Source organism: Ursus maritimus, unplaced genomic scaffold (assembly GCF_017311325.1).
Source record: "Ursus maritimus isolate PB19 unplaced genomic scaffold, ASM1731132v1 scaffold_2, whole genome shotgun sequence".
Taxonomy (NCBI): domain Eukaryota; kingdom Metazoa; phylum Chordata; class Mammalia; order Carnivora; family Ursidae; genus Ursus; species Ursus maritimus.
Window position 1 is genome coordinate 14,800,121 of NW_024424452.1, and position 18,392 is coordinate 14,818,512.

Below are 18,392 nucleotides of genomic sequence, written 5' to 3' on the forward strand. Positions count from 1 at the left end.
AATAAGCAAGGAGAGGAGGCTAGAGTGAGTCATGCTGGCAGTGGATTAGAGTTTGAGACATGAGTATGTTTAGCTTAATACAGGTGCAAACGGATACATGTAGAAATATTTACACCCATGTGTATATACAAAGGCTAGAATATACACACGCTTTCTTTTCTCTGTCATATACCTTTTAGAGGGCGTAAAAGAGGAAGCAACACCCTAGCAGCAACAAGCACACCTTCACCCAGATGTTGGTTTCTAACACCATTCTTCAATAAAAGGAACCAGGGCTCCTGATAGAAATGACTGACTCTAGGACTGGAGCAGAAAATACACAAGATGAGCCTGGAGCATCTGGTAGAGCCAGAAAGTAACGAAGTGCTCAAAACCAAAACCAAATAAAGCCCTGAACATTGATGGGAGTCTATCAAAGGAGCACAAGAGCCAACTAGAAGAGAGCCTAGTGGCCAGAGCTCGAATAATTTGAGCAATGGAAGAAATAAAGTAGAATTGGATTATAACCCAAAGTATAAAATACATACCATGAGTCCATACTGTTACAAATGACTGAATAAATTAACAACTGGGAAAAAGAGATAAACCTATTTATGCAGCTATCTCACCCTCAAGGATGTAGAACGTAACTCCCACTCCTCACATACGGGCTGTAGATAGTGACATCTTTCCAAAGGAGTCAATGTGCAGAAGGGGGAGGGCAAGAATAATTTTACAGTGGAGAAACCTGACAAATACTATCTCAATTTGCTGACCAAGGTCAACATCACTAGCTGTAAATCATGTTGGCAGTATGCATCCCTGACACAGGATGACGGAAATGGCACTTTACCTCTGTGGTCTTTCTCCTAAAAACCCACAACCCAAGTCTTATGAGAAACACCTTGGGCAAATTTCAGTAGCGGTTCATCCTGTAGAATGTTCTGTGAGTACTCCTCAAAGCTGTCAAAATTATCCCAAACAAGGAAAGCCTGAGAAACTGCCATAGCCAAGAGGAGCCTAAAGGGACATGACAATTAAATATAATGTGTTCTCCTGGATGGAACAGAACAGAAAAAGCACATTAGGTAAAACCTAAGAAAATCTGAACTATGGGCGTTGGCTCATCACGTAGCAATACTGGTTCATTAGTTTAGCACACGTACTGTACCAATGTAAGATGTTAGTAACAAGCAAACCTCGAGTGCAGCGGAACTCTTCGTACTATCGTCTCAATCTTTCCATAAATCCCAAACTGTATGTACTGAGACATAAAATTTATTTTTTTTAAAGTTAGCAATTGAAGTTTTAAAACGACGCTTTGTGGATTTGCAAGCCATACATCTAACCTACTTGGTTTCCACGGCCGTGATCCACTTTAATAGGATATCACCAATATGCAGAGAGGAAGGACTTCACTGTTTCTAAACTAAAAGTATCAGAGTGTATCGTATTCATCATGGTCCTATTAGCTTGCAGACTGACAGGTCCAAGGTTACATTTGAGCAGCTAATGGGAAACACAGAAGCAGAAGGGTGACTGTGTCTCCTTATCCCGGCACACAGACGTGTCCACCCTCCCCCTTAGACAGTCTCCTGTGGGCAACTGTACTTATCTCTTTGTCCCTCCAGCTCAACCTTGGAACTAAAATATGCTGACTGATTTATCTTGAGTCTGTTCCATCTTTCCTTTGTTCAAAGTCAAGGAAACTCATTGCACTTTCTACTCCCACCCACTAAAGAAACTCCCTCTTAACCGAGAGCAGAAACTCCTTTATCTAGAGTCTAAACATCACTTAAATGACAAAACTGTTGTGAAAAAAATAATCATCCATTATAAAAAATTCCAGTAACAATGAAGAAATGCTTTGCGTGTGATGTAACATATGACAATAACAAGATCACTGTAAATGGTGCAGATGACCATGGAGTACTCTGGGGATGGATAGGGTAATACAGATGATAATGGATTCTCCAGAGGCTGTTCCATGTTGTGAAAATCTTACTAATTTAATGCAGAATCTTTAAAGGTCATCTAAATGTAAATATTCAACCAACGCTTGAAATCCCTAGAATTTTTTTTTCTTTTAAAGAATTCACCTTACGCTTTGCACTACATGGTATCCTAGATCAGAGAATTTAAAATTTTTGAAATGCATAAAGAAAGAAATGCCACAATGGAGGGATTTTCAGTGCTGGACTTTATGGCCACGCTCTTATTTCTGCCAGCCAACTTCACTAGAATCCGACAAGTATAGTACGTTCAAAAAGCATGGATCAGCGTCGGATTCCCACTGCAGAAACACAGAGGGCTTTGGCTAATCACGTAGCATACTACGTGGCCCATGCAGAAATGGTGAACAGGAAAACAACTGGATTTAACAGCTAGCAGGTCACTGATGACCTATGAAATAGCAAACTCAGTAGAATAAATATTTATTGAATGAATAAGTAATAAGGAAGAAGGTAAATACATTTCAAAATTAGCAAGGACAATGGAACAACATCTCTGCTTTCTGAAGGTAAGACCGCGAAGAAGGAAAGGAGAGGACAGTGAAGAGGCTGTCAGTTCACTCAACAATGAGACTCTACTGTGTCCCAGGGACTCCAGGAAGTGCTGGGGATGACATCCTTGTGTTCCAGGAACCCAGAGCTCCTTAAAGAAGGCAGCCTTATCAATGCGCTGAGAGAAGATCTGAGAGAAGTAGCCCCCAAACAGATTTGTTTTACAGTTTTAAGGAGGAGAAATTCGGCACATGAACTGGGGTGGGGCAGGGTGGTGAGTGCATCTCTGGCAGAAGAGGTATCTTGGGCAAGGTGGAAGAAAAAAAGCAACATGGCGGTACCTTGCAAAGGCCCAGAGAGGGCGCCTGAAACAAGGCCAAACAGGCCCTGATTGTGAAAGCCATTAAGAATCAAATAAAATATCTAGGTTTTTCTTTTGCATTCACTGTGAGACGTCCTGTTTCAAAAATATACCAGAGAAACAATAAGCTTGGCATTGGCCGTATAAACAATGAGGTCGTTAAACAGTCAATACCCACTCTGTTATTTATGAACTAAATGATTTGTTTTATGGATTCTTCTACTCTTTAGGTTTTCTTTTGTCTTTTTTCTGTTTATTTCCTTTGTTTGGTTTTTGGTTATAGCTCTGTTTTTTGTAATCTTAAGAAGGCATCCATTTGTGAACTGCTGGCCTACTTATTAAATGGGATCTGATGGGCTCTGATTAGGATCAGGCAAGGATATTTTCATGTAAGTTTCAGGAAAATCCAGTAACACTGCAGGGGCAGCCTTGTAACTATACTGGGTGACACTTCTAACATAAAGAAAGTCAATTCCCATGGAAATAATCTGCTAACAATCTACTAATAAACGGTGTTTGAAGTAGACTGGCATTACTGTTCTTTGAGGAGATACTAAACCAAAACTATAAATGTCAAAACTGTGGTCACAGACTTCTGTGCACTTCTCCTACCTCCCCCACTATACGGCTAAAATCCCTGGATATTATACATAAAACAAACATAAGAAGACTTTCAAGGTGGATATAAGAAGGCAGACTGGCTAGGGACCCCAAGACCTGAGGAACAACAAGAGTGGTGCATTCCCTGGGTTTTATTTTTGGCTCTTATATCCTGCACTGGGTGCTGGAGCCCAGAAGCCTGGCTGAAGCCTACAGTCCAGAAATACCAAAGGGCACAAACAGTGTTAAAAAAAAAAATCTTAGAGCCCCATGAAAAACCTGCTTTTCTTAGCCAAAGGACCAGGAAAAGGGCAGCCTAGCTAACAGGAAAGAAAACTTTTTGGCAATAACCAACCTAGGCCATGAGAAAAATGCCCGATTCTCACCCCCAGTTCAGTCAGCACCTCGTGGGGATCCTAGACTTGAACATTTGCCCAGCCACATTGAACTGAACACCCCTCCTCGCGGCTGGGGAGCTCTCAGAGAAGGTGGAGTGGAGAATCCGGCCATCCCAACGCCCCCTGCGGTCTCAGGAGCACTGACATCCACCTGGCCGTAGCAAGGCGCCTCTCCCTGCCCGCGCTAGAGCGGAGACAGAGGAAGCTTAGCAGAGAGCCAAGACTTTCACCCCCGCCTAGGGACAACAAGGCCCCCATATCCGTCCCATACTGTCACCGGGGAGCAGCAATGAGGTGGTCCTTCCTTCCTAGTCAGAGTGGTATCAGAGGTTCTGAGGGGAGAGCCTGCACTTCGACATCTGCTTGGCAGGACTGAGGGGACAGCAGCCCCCAACTCACCTAGGATGCCTGCACTGACTATCTGACCAAGTCTACCACTTCTCTCTCTCCCTTCACAGCTTTGTTTCAGACCCTCATCACTTTGCCCTCGGACAGTTGGACTATTACAACAGTTTCTAACTGGTTTCTCTTTTAGTCTTGCAGTTCATCCCCTGCTGGAGAAATTTTTCTGAAACTCCAATCTGGCTGTGTCACTCCCCTACTTAAAACCCTTCAGCGCCTGCCCATGTGTAGAGGAGAAGGCACAACTAGGCTGCCATTCAGCACCATCAGTGCTCTTGCCCCTGATCAAGCACCCCCTTCCTCTCCCTCCAACCCTTCTTCTGACCTCCGGCCATACCGAACTACTTGTCGTTCTCCCAACAGGCTAGGCCTCTGCGCTTCTCCAAGGGCCTTTCCTTGTATGGTTTTCTGCTTTAACGTCCTTCCTAGCTGGGCTGTCACTGGACATCCAGTCAAACGGCAACTCCTTCGTGAAGCCTCTCCTGAGAGTACCATCCCATCCCAAGTGCACTCCCTTTGGGCTCCACTCTCTTCCATCGTAGCTCTGATAAGACTTTGGAGGCATTGATTTGCTTTGATAGTTGCCTTTTTTTCCTGTTAGACCATTCTTTTTTTTTTTTTTTTTTTTTTTTTTTTTTAAAGAGCGGAGGAGCCTGATGTGGGGCTCGATCCCATAACGCTGGGATCACGCCCTGAGCCGAAGGCAGACGCTTAACCACTGTGCCGCCCCCTGTTAGACCATTCTTGAAGGCAGCGACTATTTGCTTAACTCATCCTTGTACTCTTAGTACCCACCATAGTGCCTGACACACCTTGGGTGCTCAACAAACGTGAGATGATGAGGGTCAATCTCAGCCTCTCTCCTTGCGCTGGCTCAGACCCGGTAGCTATGTCTGTTATTGCATTTATCACACTAAATTTCAGTTATTTGCTTGGCTCCTTCTGAGAACTCCCTGTGGATATGGGCAGAACCAAAAAAGAAGCCAGAAGGATGAAAAGAGCAGATTACCTGAAAAGGAGCAACAGAGCAACAGCTGACTTTTCATCAGTGGAATTTATAACACAAGAGAATATCTCTATTGTGTTGAAAGGCAACAAATGTCAACCTACAATTTTATCCCCAGCCAAAATATACGTTTCCAAACAAGAACAGAATTTTCCATCAGCAGACTCCCACTAAAATATATTTTAAAAAGTGTTTTCTGGGCAGAAGGAAAACAATTCCACATGGAGGGTCAAAGATGCAGAAAGGAACAGACAGCAAAACAGTGTTAAAGATGCATGTAAATCTAAACGAATCCTGACTATACAGGGCACTTAACAATATTCTCCTTATCCACATTTAGAATTAATGTACCCAAGAGTAACAGCATGTGAGGTGGGCAGGGAAAAATGGTAAGGTGTTCTCAGGCCCTTGCATTGCAGTCAGAGTGTAAAAGTACTCTTTACCATTCGACATTGATTAGTCGAGGACGCATACAGGCATTTCCAGTGCAACCACTGAGAGAACAGAAAAGAGTACATGACTCCCAACCTAATTAAAGGAAAACTGAGACCTATTGTGGCTGAGAAAATAAAGAAAGTACAGAGCAAGAGAGGGAAGAGCAGTTTACGGAGCTGGAGAGGTAGACAAGCCTGATCATGTTGGGTCCTAGGGTCACATTAAGGATTCTGATTTTTACGTTAAAAGCAAAGGGAGGTCACTGAAGCATCCGAGCAGCAGAGGTCTATATTCTATACAGACGTCTTTGGCTACGATGTGAAGAACAGTCTCAACGGAGGACGACAGAACTTCACCACCACAGTCAGGATTATTTCCAGAGCACTGCCTCTTCAATCAGATAATTTTTTATAAAGGCACTACCTTACCTAAGAGAACAGTGAGTGAAAAACTAGAAAATAAAATTCAGATTTTTTGGCTTTAATTTTTAAGATTTTTGCTTTGTAAGTTAATTAGCTTTGTAGCTACTTTAATTAACATTTCAAATACCAGGTGGCCTTTATTTCTCTGTTCCTTGATGTCCCAGAACATATTCTTCTGTCTAAATATTTAAGTCCGACAGACCATAGGTCAGCTACATACAATCTCACTGCAACCAAAGCATGAGAGCCTTTTAACCTGGTGTTTGTTGAGGCTAGAGGATGTGAAATTTTAATTGAGCAAATCTCGTGTTATTAAATGTCGTTAACCTGAGAAGCTGTTCGGGAAGCCAGTTAAGGTTTCTGGGGAGGATAAAATGTTCTTTCATGTTCAAATTAAGCCTGACTTTACTTGATAAAAAGCACTTATAGAAGAGGTACTCCATTCTTGACCTTTATTACCTTTTTGGTATTAATTTATCTTTATTGTGATTATAATTCACATGCCATAAAATTCAGCCTTTTAAAGTGTACAATTCAGTGATTTTTGGTACAGTCACAGAGATGGGCAACTGACACCACTCGATAATTCTAGAATATTTCCATCACCCCCAAAGAAAGTGGTCACTTCCCAGCCTGCCCTTCCCCAGTCTCTGGCAACCACTGATCTACTTTCTGAATCTATGGATTTACCTGGTTTGGACATTTCATACAAATGGAATCATACAATATGTGCCCTTTTCTGTGTTGTTGTTTTTTTTTCCGCCTAGAATAATGTTGTCAGGATTCACCCATGTCCACTTTTTTTCAAAAGCATTTGTAATGGAGAACTCGAACAGAAACCCAGGTAGAGGAGTCTAACAAAACTCACTGTGCTATCATCTAATCTCAACAACAGCCATCCTATCTGAGGTGAAATGTTGGGGTCCAGGAGCCACAGCAAGAAAGAATTCTCGAGTATCTTCAGTGCAAAAAGGGTGGTTTTAATAAAGCACAGGGACAGGACCTGTGGGCAGAAAGAGCTGCACTGGGGTTGTGAGGAGTTTATCTATTTTCAAGTTGGGAGGAGGTTAGGGATAGTGTAAGTCTCTCAGGAACTTGGAAGCAAGGTTTCCAGGACCTTGAGGGGCTAGCTGCTTTTAGGAAAAAGTCATTTACTACTGTCTAGTAAAACCTTAGTCATAAACCCTTCAGCTGTATATCAGGGAGCCATATGTTTGGAGGATGATTACTAACATATATCTTGGGGGGGGGGAGTTAGAGAAAAAGGAAGTTTCCAAAGGGATTTCCAATGTTAAAGAAGACTACAGGATCCTGGAGGTCGGGCTAATGTCAAGCTAAGGCTGCCTTTTGCCTTCAGCAAAGTATTAACATTGAGACAGTTGAGTTCCTAGAGGAAGGTCACCCTGCCTGTCCCAAGCACTTGTCAATGGGCTGTAAGTTGTAAGGAAGTTTAATTTTTTTTTTCTATATTTCTTTGGCCTGTGTTCCCACATCGTTACCCACATACCCACTGAGGGCTTCCTTAAGTCTGTTTCAGGAAAAGCGGCAAACAAGCAGATACCTGCCCTAACAAAGGGAGGAGAAACTAAAGAGGAAGAGAAGGAGCAGATAGAAGAATGCGTCGTTGAGCTCTTCTTACCCTTTTGTGAGCTATCAGGAGGCAGTTGGAATGTTCATGTTCACAGGCAATTTCATAGTCGGGGATCAGATCCACCAAGTCGCGGACGAAGTGTATCACCTCCTCATGCCAGGGCACGTTGGCCATGGTGAGACTGCTTGCTGAACTCTCTCCGCAGTAGGTGACACCCTGGGGAAGCATTACAACGGTTCGAGATAATTACAGACCTATTTAAATGTCATCAAGCAAGAATGGCAGAGCCAGAAAGGCTTCTAGACATAATCCACCCGACTCCACCCCAGCCAATCCAACCCAACCCAATGCAAAGATGAAGACAGTAATAGTGAATTCGAGATGATAAAATCTGCTTAGGAGCTCATACAAGTAGGCAGGAGCTCCCAGGCCGATGCCCTCCCCACCCTGCCCCTGCAGTGCTTGGGTACCCTGCTACATGGGTCACAATCAATGCTGTCTGGGAACAGCACTGTATTTGAACCAATAATGTATCTTCTCGTTCAGATCCCTTTGTGCACTGTAACAGATTACTTCTCAAGGAATTATAATCTCCTAGACCAATAATGGAGGCATGGTTGACACCCACAAAAATTCAGTGAACAACTTATTCACTGGGAAAATAAGATGAGCTCCCATTTTCCAGTACAGTTTACGTTTGATAAGGTTGGTAAGGTTTTCCTGTAAAGGGCCAGCTCGGCATCCCTTTGAAATTATTCTTTAAGGAGATCACTTTGTAATGCATTTTATAAATGGATACCTATAAACACAGATTCATGCCAAACAAAATACATTTGTGACGATACATACATCCCTTTACACACTTGCATGTTAGAAGATTGTATCTCACCTCTCCAGAAATTCCTGAGTCGTACAAATGGAGGTAAACTGGCTTCTAAGTCTCTTGAACTCTCCCTGACAGCCCGGGCATATAGGACTCCGAAGTTTCATAATTAAGTTCTGTCTTTGGTAAGTTACATAATGATACTTTACTCTTAATAAGGATATCTTAACTTCGTAGCCTCTTTACTCCAGGAACAAACTTCCTTGACAAGTGTTTTGAATATTCTAGATATGCTACTACTAAGGACGGAATAACTGAAATAAAAAGACATCCACTCACACTCTCTCACACATACACGGATGCGAGTGCGTGTGCACGTGCAAACGTGCACACACGCACACAGACTGGAGGGGGCAGGGTGCCACTTTATGAAAAACCCACGGATGAGCACTGTGGAGTGACCGTGACCCTGCAGATGGTGGAGCTGGGAGTTGGCCGAAGACTCAGATGAGCTCTGCAAAACGCTCGGCTCCAGATGGCTGTTCAAAAACATGACTGGTACGCTAAACCGAGATGACCTTTGCCGAACATAAACTGGAGGCGCCCCAGCTTAGCCGCCATAAACAAGAGCATCTCCTCTATCAGCCCGATGATTTACAGAATTCATTAAACTGAGCTTGAGATTTAGGTGAACTTAAAAAAGCAAGTAATGTAAGTTTCAAAAATCTTTAGGTATGGCTGAAAAATTGTGCTAAATTTCCTCAAATGTATACAAAACAGAAAAAGGATTAATTGGTAGGTCAAATTAGTCATAAAAATGGACTTTATTTCAATTTAAGTGCTGTTTATGAAATGTGAATTATATGAACAAGCACGTACATAGTAGCTAATACAAAGGAATTTATTTTTCATATCTAGAAAGTTCCCTGAAACAGAGGTTTTAGGTGAGATCTTACATTTATAACAAGGGTTTTGGAAAATATTTCAGTATTTCCTAATTCAGCAATATTAAATCATGGAACGTTAAACACAGACTCGGTTTGGAAAGGCAATGAGAAAATGAATGCCACGGCTATATTATTGCACCTCCACGTGACACTTTCCCAGACAAAATCCTCTGGGTAGGCAGCGCGAGCAACTTTCCGAACCAACCACAGAGCCCCAGTGTTCTCTGTGACAGAAGTGCTGTGGGCAGAAATCGGCCTCAGGGAAGCCCGAGCCCCCCTCAGTCAGGCTCTAATGCCCCCTTCTCTGGTGCTCCATCTGGTGCTGACCGATGACTTGCCCTGACTTCGTTCCTGATCACACCTTACCTAAATTGTCTAAAAATGCCTCTTTTTCTACATCACAGCTGTCTGCTACCTTCTTACCCTACCACCACCCTGCCCCCAGCCCATCTATGACCAGCACCAACTTTTCCCCTCACAACTTTGAAAAAAGAATGAACTCAAGGGGCGCCTGGGCGGCTCAGTCGTTAAGCGTCTGCCTTCGGCTCAGGGCATGATCCAGTTCTGGGATCGAGCCCCGCATCGGGCTCCTCCACTGGGAGCCTGCTTCTCCCTCTCCCACTCCCCCTGCCTGTGTTCCCTCTCCCGCTGGCTGTCTCTCTCTCTGTCAAATAAATAAATAAAATCTTTAAAAAAAAAAAAAAAAAGAATGAACTCAAGAAAACAGATGGGTACAAAGTGGCAACTGAAAAGCACTCACTTCAGAGTCTCTAGGTTGAGTGACAAGCAGACCCAAAGAAAGTTCCTGAAGAACAGGGCAGCTTACGCATGTCTGGGTTTGTAGTGGAGAGCACAACCCACACCATCCCATTGGTGCCTTTCAGATGGATCACTCGGCTCTAGGACACGGAGGCCCTAAGGTCTTTGGCTGCTTGGACAGTCTACCTGGGGATTCAAGGTCTGTGGGAAGAGCAGTATTTTGCCAGTCTGACTATTTGACATTTTAATTAAACTGACTGGGTGTCAAAAGACTCCTGATATTGTTTTTGTCTCCTATAGTCTGTTGAGAAATGTTGTCTTCATGACTTTTTGCACAACATATCCAAAACATGACACTCTGTCCTGAAAATGTTTCAACAGCTCTTCCCACAAAAACCCAGCCCCAGCGTCTCAGCATGGCACGAGGCCTTCCTACTGACTGCCCCACTCGGCATCCAGTCTTCACCTGGCTAAATTTTCCACCCTGTCTTTGATTTCTATTCAGGAACCCCTACTCCATCTGATCCCAAACTCATCATTACTGTGCATAGCTTTTACCAGATAACTGGTATAATTCTGTCTAAATTCTGAGCTTATGGAGGGAAGGGCTGCACCTTGTTCTTCTCTGTACCCCCAACCGACCTATGCTGAATGACCTAAAGATCAAGTCACATATTCTTCTATGTGTCATTAAACTCCAGAACCCTATTCTGGTCTAATATAAAATTTCATTCACATCATTCAGGATTCTTCTACTCTTTAATGACTAGTTATGAAGCAACTGATGAACACCAGTGAGGGACTGCTACATGAATAACTGGTAATTTTCTGTACCTTTGTGCAAAGGAAGGGAGTGAGGTCAGGCTAAGACATTTGTTTTACAAAGAGTACTCTGCAAGGATTGAGCTCTGGAGACAGTTACAGTGCCAAAATCGTAAGGGAGGTTTAAATCATCTGACAACAAATAATTACTGAGCACTTACTTTCTCAAGGTGCAATGCGAGGGAGAGAATATAAAGACAGTATTTCATTTACAAATGGATTGTGCTATGAAAGTTTCTCAATATGGCAGATGTTTATAACATGAAACACATTTTCCCAAACAAGCAAGCAAATAATGAGCACTAAGATTCTTGGGCTAGCAAATAAAGGCCTATTTAATTCTATGAAGCTAAAATATACGTTCATTTACAGGGAATAAAACAGAAAAATGTTTTATAAGACTAGCAATGAAAGAAAAGAGGGAACCCATATAATAAAGAAATAGCTTCTATTGATTTAGTTTAAATAAACGTGCTTAATGAAAAGTGATCTAAACATTTACTGAGTCCAGGCATGTATTATCCCACTGAATTCTCAAAACAAACCTATTAAAGCCTAATTTTAATATTGAGGAAATTTAGTCTCAAAGAGGATCAGGCTACAGCGGTACTTTTTAGGAATGTATCAGAGCTGTGCTCCTCCCCATTTCCCACAAGACTCCAGTGTGCGGGGACCAGGAGAGACCCCTGCGCGCGCGCACATGCCTGGAAAATACAGAAGACATGAACAAGTACTGCGCTTGCTTCTGCAAGGAGCCCCAGGCCCACCACCAGCCTAGGGTCAATTTGTATGATCAATCTCACATCTTCAGGGCTTTTATGGGACGCTGAGGTACTATTAAAATTTTAATGCCACGCCCTTGTGAGGGTCAAGCCCTGGGAGACTTCTTTTTTTAATCAAGAGCACAGGCGAAGGACAAGCTTCCAAGCACCGTTCTGTGTCAGTGGGTAAATTTTATCCTAATTTGTGCTTTCACTGGAAGTGAAAGGGCCTAGTGTTCTGTGCTTCAGACCCAAGCCCCCATCCCTATCGGAGCTCCAAGGTACCACGAGGGTGGTCTCTCTTTTTCAAGCCCTGAAGGAACTTCCTTACGGACCTGACAGATGGCTATGCTCTCCAAAGTATGTTTATTTTAACGCGGTTCCTTCTGTTTGTTTTTGGAGGGATCTGAGGTGACTTAGCCTACCATATTGCTAGCTCTCGTCAAATGTTTTTCAGAGAAGGCTTGTTATTACTATTTTTAAAACTCCTCCATTTTAGAAAATTTTTCACTTTAATTAATAAGGCAACAACAATGAAAATGCTTTTTTAGACGTTAAACAGTTTGACTCTATTGAACAGGAAAGCCTGCTTTTTCTCCTTTACTATTTCATTTCCATCACTGGAATTACAAAAGTAATGCACGCTCACTGTAATAATCCGCAGAGCATGGAAACGTGAAAAATAAAATCACTAAAGCCTTTCCCTGCTCTTCTTCTAAATACAACCCTGTGAACAGTCTTATATCCTTCCATACTTTTCTTATATATAAATATATCCAAACATATACGGTTAAAAATAATCAAATAATAAATATTATTCTAGAACTTGTTCTGCTTCCTAAGTATACCATATTCTGCAAACATCCCCTTTGCTACTTTAGTTTAAAAGGAAGATACTTCATTAACCTGCTAGACAAATAAGAGCTGATTTTAACAAAGCATGTGATCCAGTCCTCAACGCAGGCCATTTCTGCCTTAGGCCTTCTACAAGAGACGAGCAGATCACCACCATGCTTTCCCCCAAGACAAAGGTTATCTATTAGGTTATATTTTATCATTTACGCAAGGCAGTTAAAATTGAGATTAGATTACATATTTCTCCAAGAATTTTTAAATAAGATCTCTCCCGGTGGCTCATTTTACTTCTGTAGACTTTGCCTTGTTTAATAAGACCATCCAGTTCCCAAACAACATATCCACAACAAATGTGGTATCTCTGGTGCTTTGATGAGGCCTGGCGCATGGACAGAGCTGAAAAATATCTGTTGGATGCAAGAGTAAAATGGTAAAATGGGACTCTTGTTTGAAAGAGACTATGTCATTATAACGTCTCAGCTGTGGACAGAAGGCTTTATTTCCGAGTTACGTTAATAGTTTGTCCAACGAAAAAATACCCATCAGAGAATTACACTGTTTACAAAGTAGCCACTTTTCTTTTAAAAATAATACTGGGTGATTCTTTTCTGTAAACGAGGAAGAAAGGAAAGGAGGAAGGGAGGGAGGGAGGGAGAAAAAAGGTGACCGTGTGATCCAGCCAACTTGCTTTATAATAGAGGTTTGACGGCAACATCGTTGGACGCAGCATTCTTTAACAGCTCAGTCATAAATTAAAACACCATGAATCCCTAAGGCTGGCAAGGTTTTCTTAAGCGGACACACACTGCAGATGCAGTCTGCATCTCTGCATCATTAGAGCTCTTGCCAAGAGGAGCCTTTTAAAATTAAGAGCAATTTCAAAAGAAAAGAGTGTCTTTGACCTGAGTGGAGATGTACTGCCGCACGCTCAGACAGCAACATTTGGTCTCTTCCCACCTCCCCGGCCCCTCCAGGGTACCACCACGGAAAGTGGGACTTACTAAAAGACGGCTGGGAAGCTGAAACACCCTCTAAAACGACATCGAGTACGACCGCTTCATGTACGTACACCGAAGCGTGGAGCTTTCGGAGACTGGGTGGATTCTCCAGTCTCTTTTTCTCATTGTACGGATTCTCAGTTGTCCAAAAAAACCATCTGCCTCGTAACACTCCACAGCTTTAACTACCATGGCACGCTGATGACTTCCAAATGACCACAGCCAGCCCTGTCTTAGCCGCAGAACTCCAGGCTTATATCAACTATGGCCTATTTGGACCTGTACCTGTATATTGAAACGATCTCTCCAATGAACGAGGCCAACACAGAACTCGTGAAATTACCCCCAGACTTGCTGCCCTGGTCTTTTCCACCTCAGTAAATTGTTCCACATCCACACGACTGCTTAAGCCAAAATCCCAGGTGCTATTCTTGATTCTCTTTGTTCTTTCACTCCCTGAGTCTCAACTGGCAACAAGGTCTGCTGGTTCTACTTCCAAAATTTATCCCAAGTGCATCCACTCCGTTCCACTATATTGCCAATGCCCTTCCCCCAGCCACCACATCTCTTGCTTTATCACTGGTCTACCCACTCCTACTCTGAACCTCTGTAATCCACGCATGACAGCAGCAGGGTCATCTTTTAAAATCACAAATCAGATCACACCACACGGCAGCTTAAAACCTTTGCCCAGTATACCTACTACTCAAAAAGCTTACCATTAAACTTAATATAAAACCCAGTTCTTTTCTCGCTTGAAAGTTCTAACAGAATTTGGCCCCATCCCACCTCTGTGATTCACCCTGTGTCTCTGCCAACTCCAGCTGTCCCACTGGGATCACATGGGACCTCTGAACACTACCTGTGCCGTCTGCCCAGAATGCTCTGACCCCAAGCCTTTGTGTACTTCATGGCCTCTTCCTATTTGGAAGGAATCTGTTGTAAAAAATCCGTTGTAAAAAAGTCATCTCCTCAGAAAAGCCCTCCTTATGAACTCTAAGACAGCCAATCACAATACTACCCAAACAATACCTGCCCTTTGGCACATAAATCCACGTACAGGAATCCGTTCCAAAGAAACACTGGCAAAAACAGGCCAGAGACAATCAGACATCACTGCCTCCTGCTGTAAGAATACAACACCACCAACCAACTGACCTTGAAATGTAGACACTCACACACACACACACACACACACACACATCTGATCAAGCTTCTCTTGATCTAACTACCAATCTATAGGAAATCCAGGGGACAAAGGAATATGCAATCAGCAAAATCTAAAATATAGACACAGGGAACCAGGCAGGATAAACGATCCATTTTCTTCAACAAAATCATTGGTGTGGGAGGTGGGACACAGGGAAGAGGAACGAACAGGTTAAAAGAAATTTTAGAGAGAAATAATCCAATTTCAGTCAATGACCCTTATTTGGACCCAGATTCACGAATACTGTTTAAATACGAAGAAATAATTGGTCAAGTTTAAAACCTTCTATTTCCGATACTTGAATGACTATTGTTACTACTGTGCAGTTGTGAGAACAGTATTCTGAATAACTGTTTAAAAGTGAGTGTATATCTTTTAGAGACATATACTGAAACAGTTACGGATGAGTCATATAATGTGGGGCTTTGCTTCAAAATAATAGGGTAAGGCAGAGAAAATGGGTACGGGTAGAGTTGAAACAAAACTGGTCAGGAGTTGATAACTTTTGAAGCCGGGCAATGATTAGATGGAGGGTCGTTAGACCAGTCTCTCTACTTCTGTTTATGTTTGAAATTTTTCACAATAAAAGTTTAGTTTAGGGGGGCGCCTGGGTGGCTCAGTCGTTAAGCATCTGCCTTCGGCTCAGGGCGTGATCCCGGCGTTAGGGGATCGAGCCCCACATCGGGCTCCTCTGCTAGGAGCCTGCTTCTTTCTTTCCCACTCCCCCTGTTTGTGTTCCCTCTCTCGCTGGCTGTCTCTGTCAAATAAATAAAATAAAATCTTAAAAAAAAAAAAAAGTTTAGTTTAAAGCCAACCAATTCCTCACTATAACACTATTTTATTTCTCAGCATATTAATGTCACAATGTAGTTTTTAATTGTTCATTTTGTGTTGACGGTCTACCTCTCCATACATATAAGCTTTATAAGAGCAAAAGCTTAGTCTTTACTGTTATTATCCCCAATGCCTAGAACAGTGCCAGGTTCCTGATTAATATTTCTGAATGAATAAATAAAACATCTGGGACCCTCTGCAGAGTTTTAAAAGATGCTAACTTCCCTGTGGCCAACAAAGCACCACGGGCCGGCAGGAGCTTACCTTCACTTCGATGAAGTCAGGATTCCCCAGGGACACCAGCTCGGCATACGCCTGGAGTTCATCCACATTCCATGCTTTCACTAGAGTCAGTCTGTACACAGTACGCTGTTGCTACAACAGAGGAAAAGCCAACCTTGTTTTTAAATTGGTGGAAGTCACACCTAAGAAGATTTTCAAATTTCTTCAATGAGAACCCAGCTAAGGTGAAATTCGGCGTGAACTTTTGTAAGTCCAAGTTATATTTTGTAGAAAGATGAAAAAAAAGTACACAGTAAGAGTCCCATAAGCCTTTTAAAGGCACAGATGTTAGCATGTATCTTCTCTTACTCATAATCTCTAACACTATATCAGGCACCCAAATGTTTCTTGACAACTACACACTGAATTAGATTTAGGAAGGAACAGTAAATTGATCAAATAGTTTAAGACTGTTGAAAATTAATTCAAATAACCTTCAGGCTTTCAGATACCAATCATTCAAGTGTTTAGGATAAGAATTTCTAATTACTCTTGTCTTCTTTCCTGCTTTCTCATCATTTAATGATCTCGTTGGCAGAAAAGGCACATTTAGGAACTGTCAGTGTTGTCACCTGTTTACCATTTAACCAAAAGAAGTACTGGTTTTCTGAAAAGCAATTAGACAACAGACATCAAAGGCTTTAAAAAGTTTATGATTTTGACTTTGTCACTTCCTTCCAGGACCCAAGACAAATTTTTAAATGTTCAAAGCCTTATTTCAACATCTCAGAACATTACTAATAATGGCTGAAAACCTAAAACAAGAGTGGGGGGCAGGATCTACGACTTGCCTATAACCAATAGTGTGTGGCAAGGGTGATGTGACGTACGTGCTTATGTGTGCGTGATGGCACCCATCTGCAGCAAGCTCCCAGGCAATATCTATGCTTTAAGTAGCAAGGTTCAAAATACTTGAGAGAAAAACAAAGTGAGGTGAGAAATGAACAAAATGATATCAACCTCTCTACTTTTTGTCTATGTTTGAAGATTTCCGTAATTAGTGAAAAAGAAACACTTGAGATCTTTAATGAAAAACTCTAACGAACGGTATTAGGCAGCCATACCATAAAATGTTCTCATAAATTATTTTAAAATACAGTATATAATGCATGAAAAGACAAAAATCTTCCAGATTCTGCTTACATAGCTAGAATTCACCTAAAAAAATGGCAGAGAACTGCAGACCACTCTTATTTGTACTTACATACACAAAAATCTTACAGAAATTATAGCAAATAAGATTCGGCACTATGTTAAAAATTCTAGGAATGTGGGGCGCCTAGGTGGCTCAGTCAGTTGAGCGTTGGACTCTTGATTTCGGCTTAGGTCATGATCTCGGGGTCGTGGGATCAAGCCCTGTGTTGGGCTCTGTGCTCAGTGAGGAGTCTGCTGGAGAGTCTCGCTCTCCCTCTCCCTCTGCCCCTCCCTGGGCTCATGCTCTCTCTCTAAAATAAATAAATGAAATCTTAAAAAAAATTCTAGAAATGCAAAGACGATTCATGACATGGTTCAACACAGAAAAATCCATGTGGTCATCTTCAGAGATATACAAAGATAGTTGATATAACTTAAAAGCCATCCCTAATTTTAAAACAAAATAGAATAAACAAGTCAAAGACCATTTGGTAACTAAACAATTAAAACACATTCTTAACATAAAGAAAACACTCTCCTGAATCATGGAACACTACATCAAACACTAATGATGTACTGTATGGTGAATAACATATCATAATAAAAAAAAAGAAGAAAGAAAACATTCTCCAGTCAACAATGTCATTCTCAGTCATTTAAAAAATACAGGCATTCCCATTTAGCCAGGCTAACAGAAGAATGTCCACTCTGTTATTTTTATCAACACTTCCCCTGAAAGTTAAAATCAAAGCAATAAGGCAAGGGAACAAGAATTATGGGATACTATACAAAAAATAATTACTTGCAAATGATATAACTGGCTTCTTGGAAATCTAAGAAAGTCAACTAAAAAATTATGTTAAGGAAAACTGGCCAGTTACTAAATAAAAGTATAAAAACGAACAGCTTTCCTGGCATAGACTAGTGGGGTAAATATGGGTGCTGGGGCCAGACCAAATCCAAGACCACATACTTAAGCTACCTCTATCCCTCTGTTCTCAGTTTTTTTCTTTTTCTTTCTTTCTTTCTTGCTTTCTTTCTTTCTTTCTTTCTCTTTCCTTCCTTCCTTCCTTCCTTCTTTCTTTCCTTTTTTTCTTTTCTTTTTTAATATTTTATTTAATTACTTGAGAGAGAACACAGAGGCAGAGGGAGTAGCAGACTTCCTGCTGAGCAGAGAGCCCAACATGGGACTCGATCCCAGGACCCTGGGATCATGACCTGAGCCAAAGGCAGACGCTTAACAACTGAGCCACCCAGGCGCCCCTGTTC

At 41.9% G+C, this 18,392-nt stretch overlaps 1 protein-coding gene across 3 annotated transcripts in view; it reads right to left on the minus strand.

Moving 5' to 3' along the window:
- LOC103670173 (S-adenosyl-L-methionine-dependent tRNA 4-demethylwyosine synthase TYW1) overlaps positions 1-18,392 on the minus strand; it is a 202,241-nt gene that overhangs the window by 16,674 nt on the left and 167,175 nt on the right. For 2 of the 3 annotated variants that reach the window (XM_008698566.2, XM_040634987.1), the window contains exons 14-15: positions 15,972-16,082; positions 7,747-7,914 (exon numbers count right to left, since the gene is read on the minus strand). In XM_008698566.2, coding sequence (XP_008696788.1) covers positions 7,747-7,914; positions 15,972-16,082 — 279 coding nt within the window. The remainder of the gene's footprint in view (positions 1-7,746; positions 7,915-15,971; positions 16,083-18,392) is intronic. The other variant, XM_040634988.1, reaches the window with a different exon arrangement.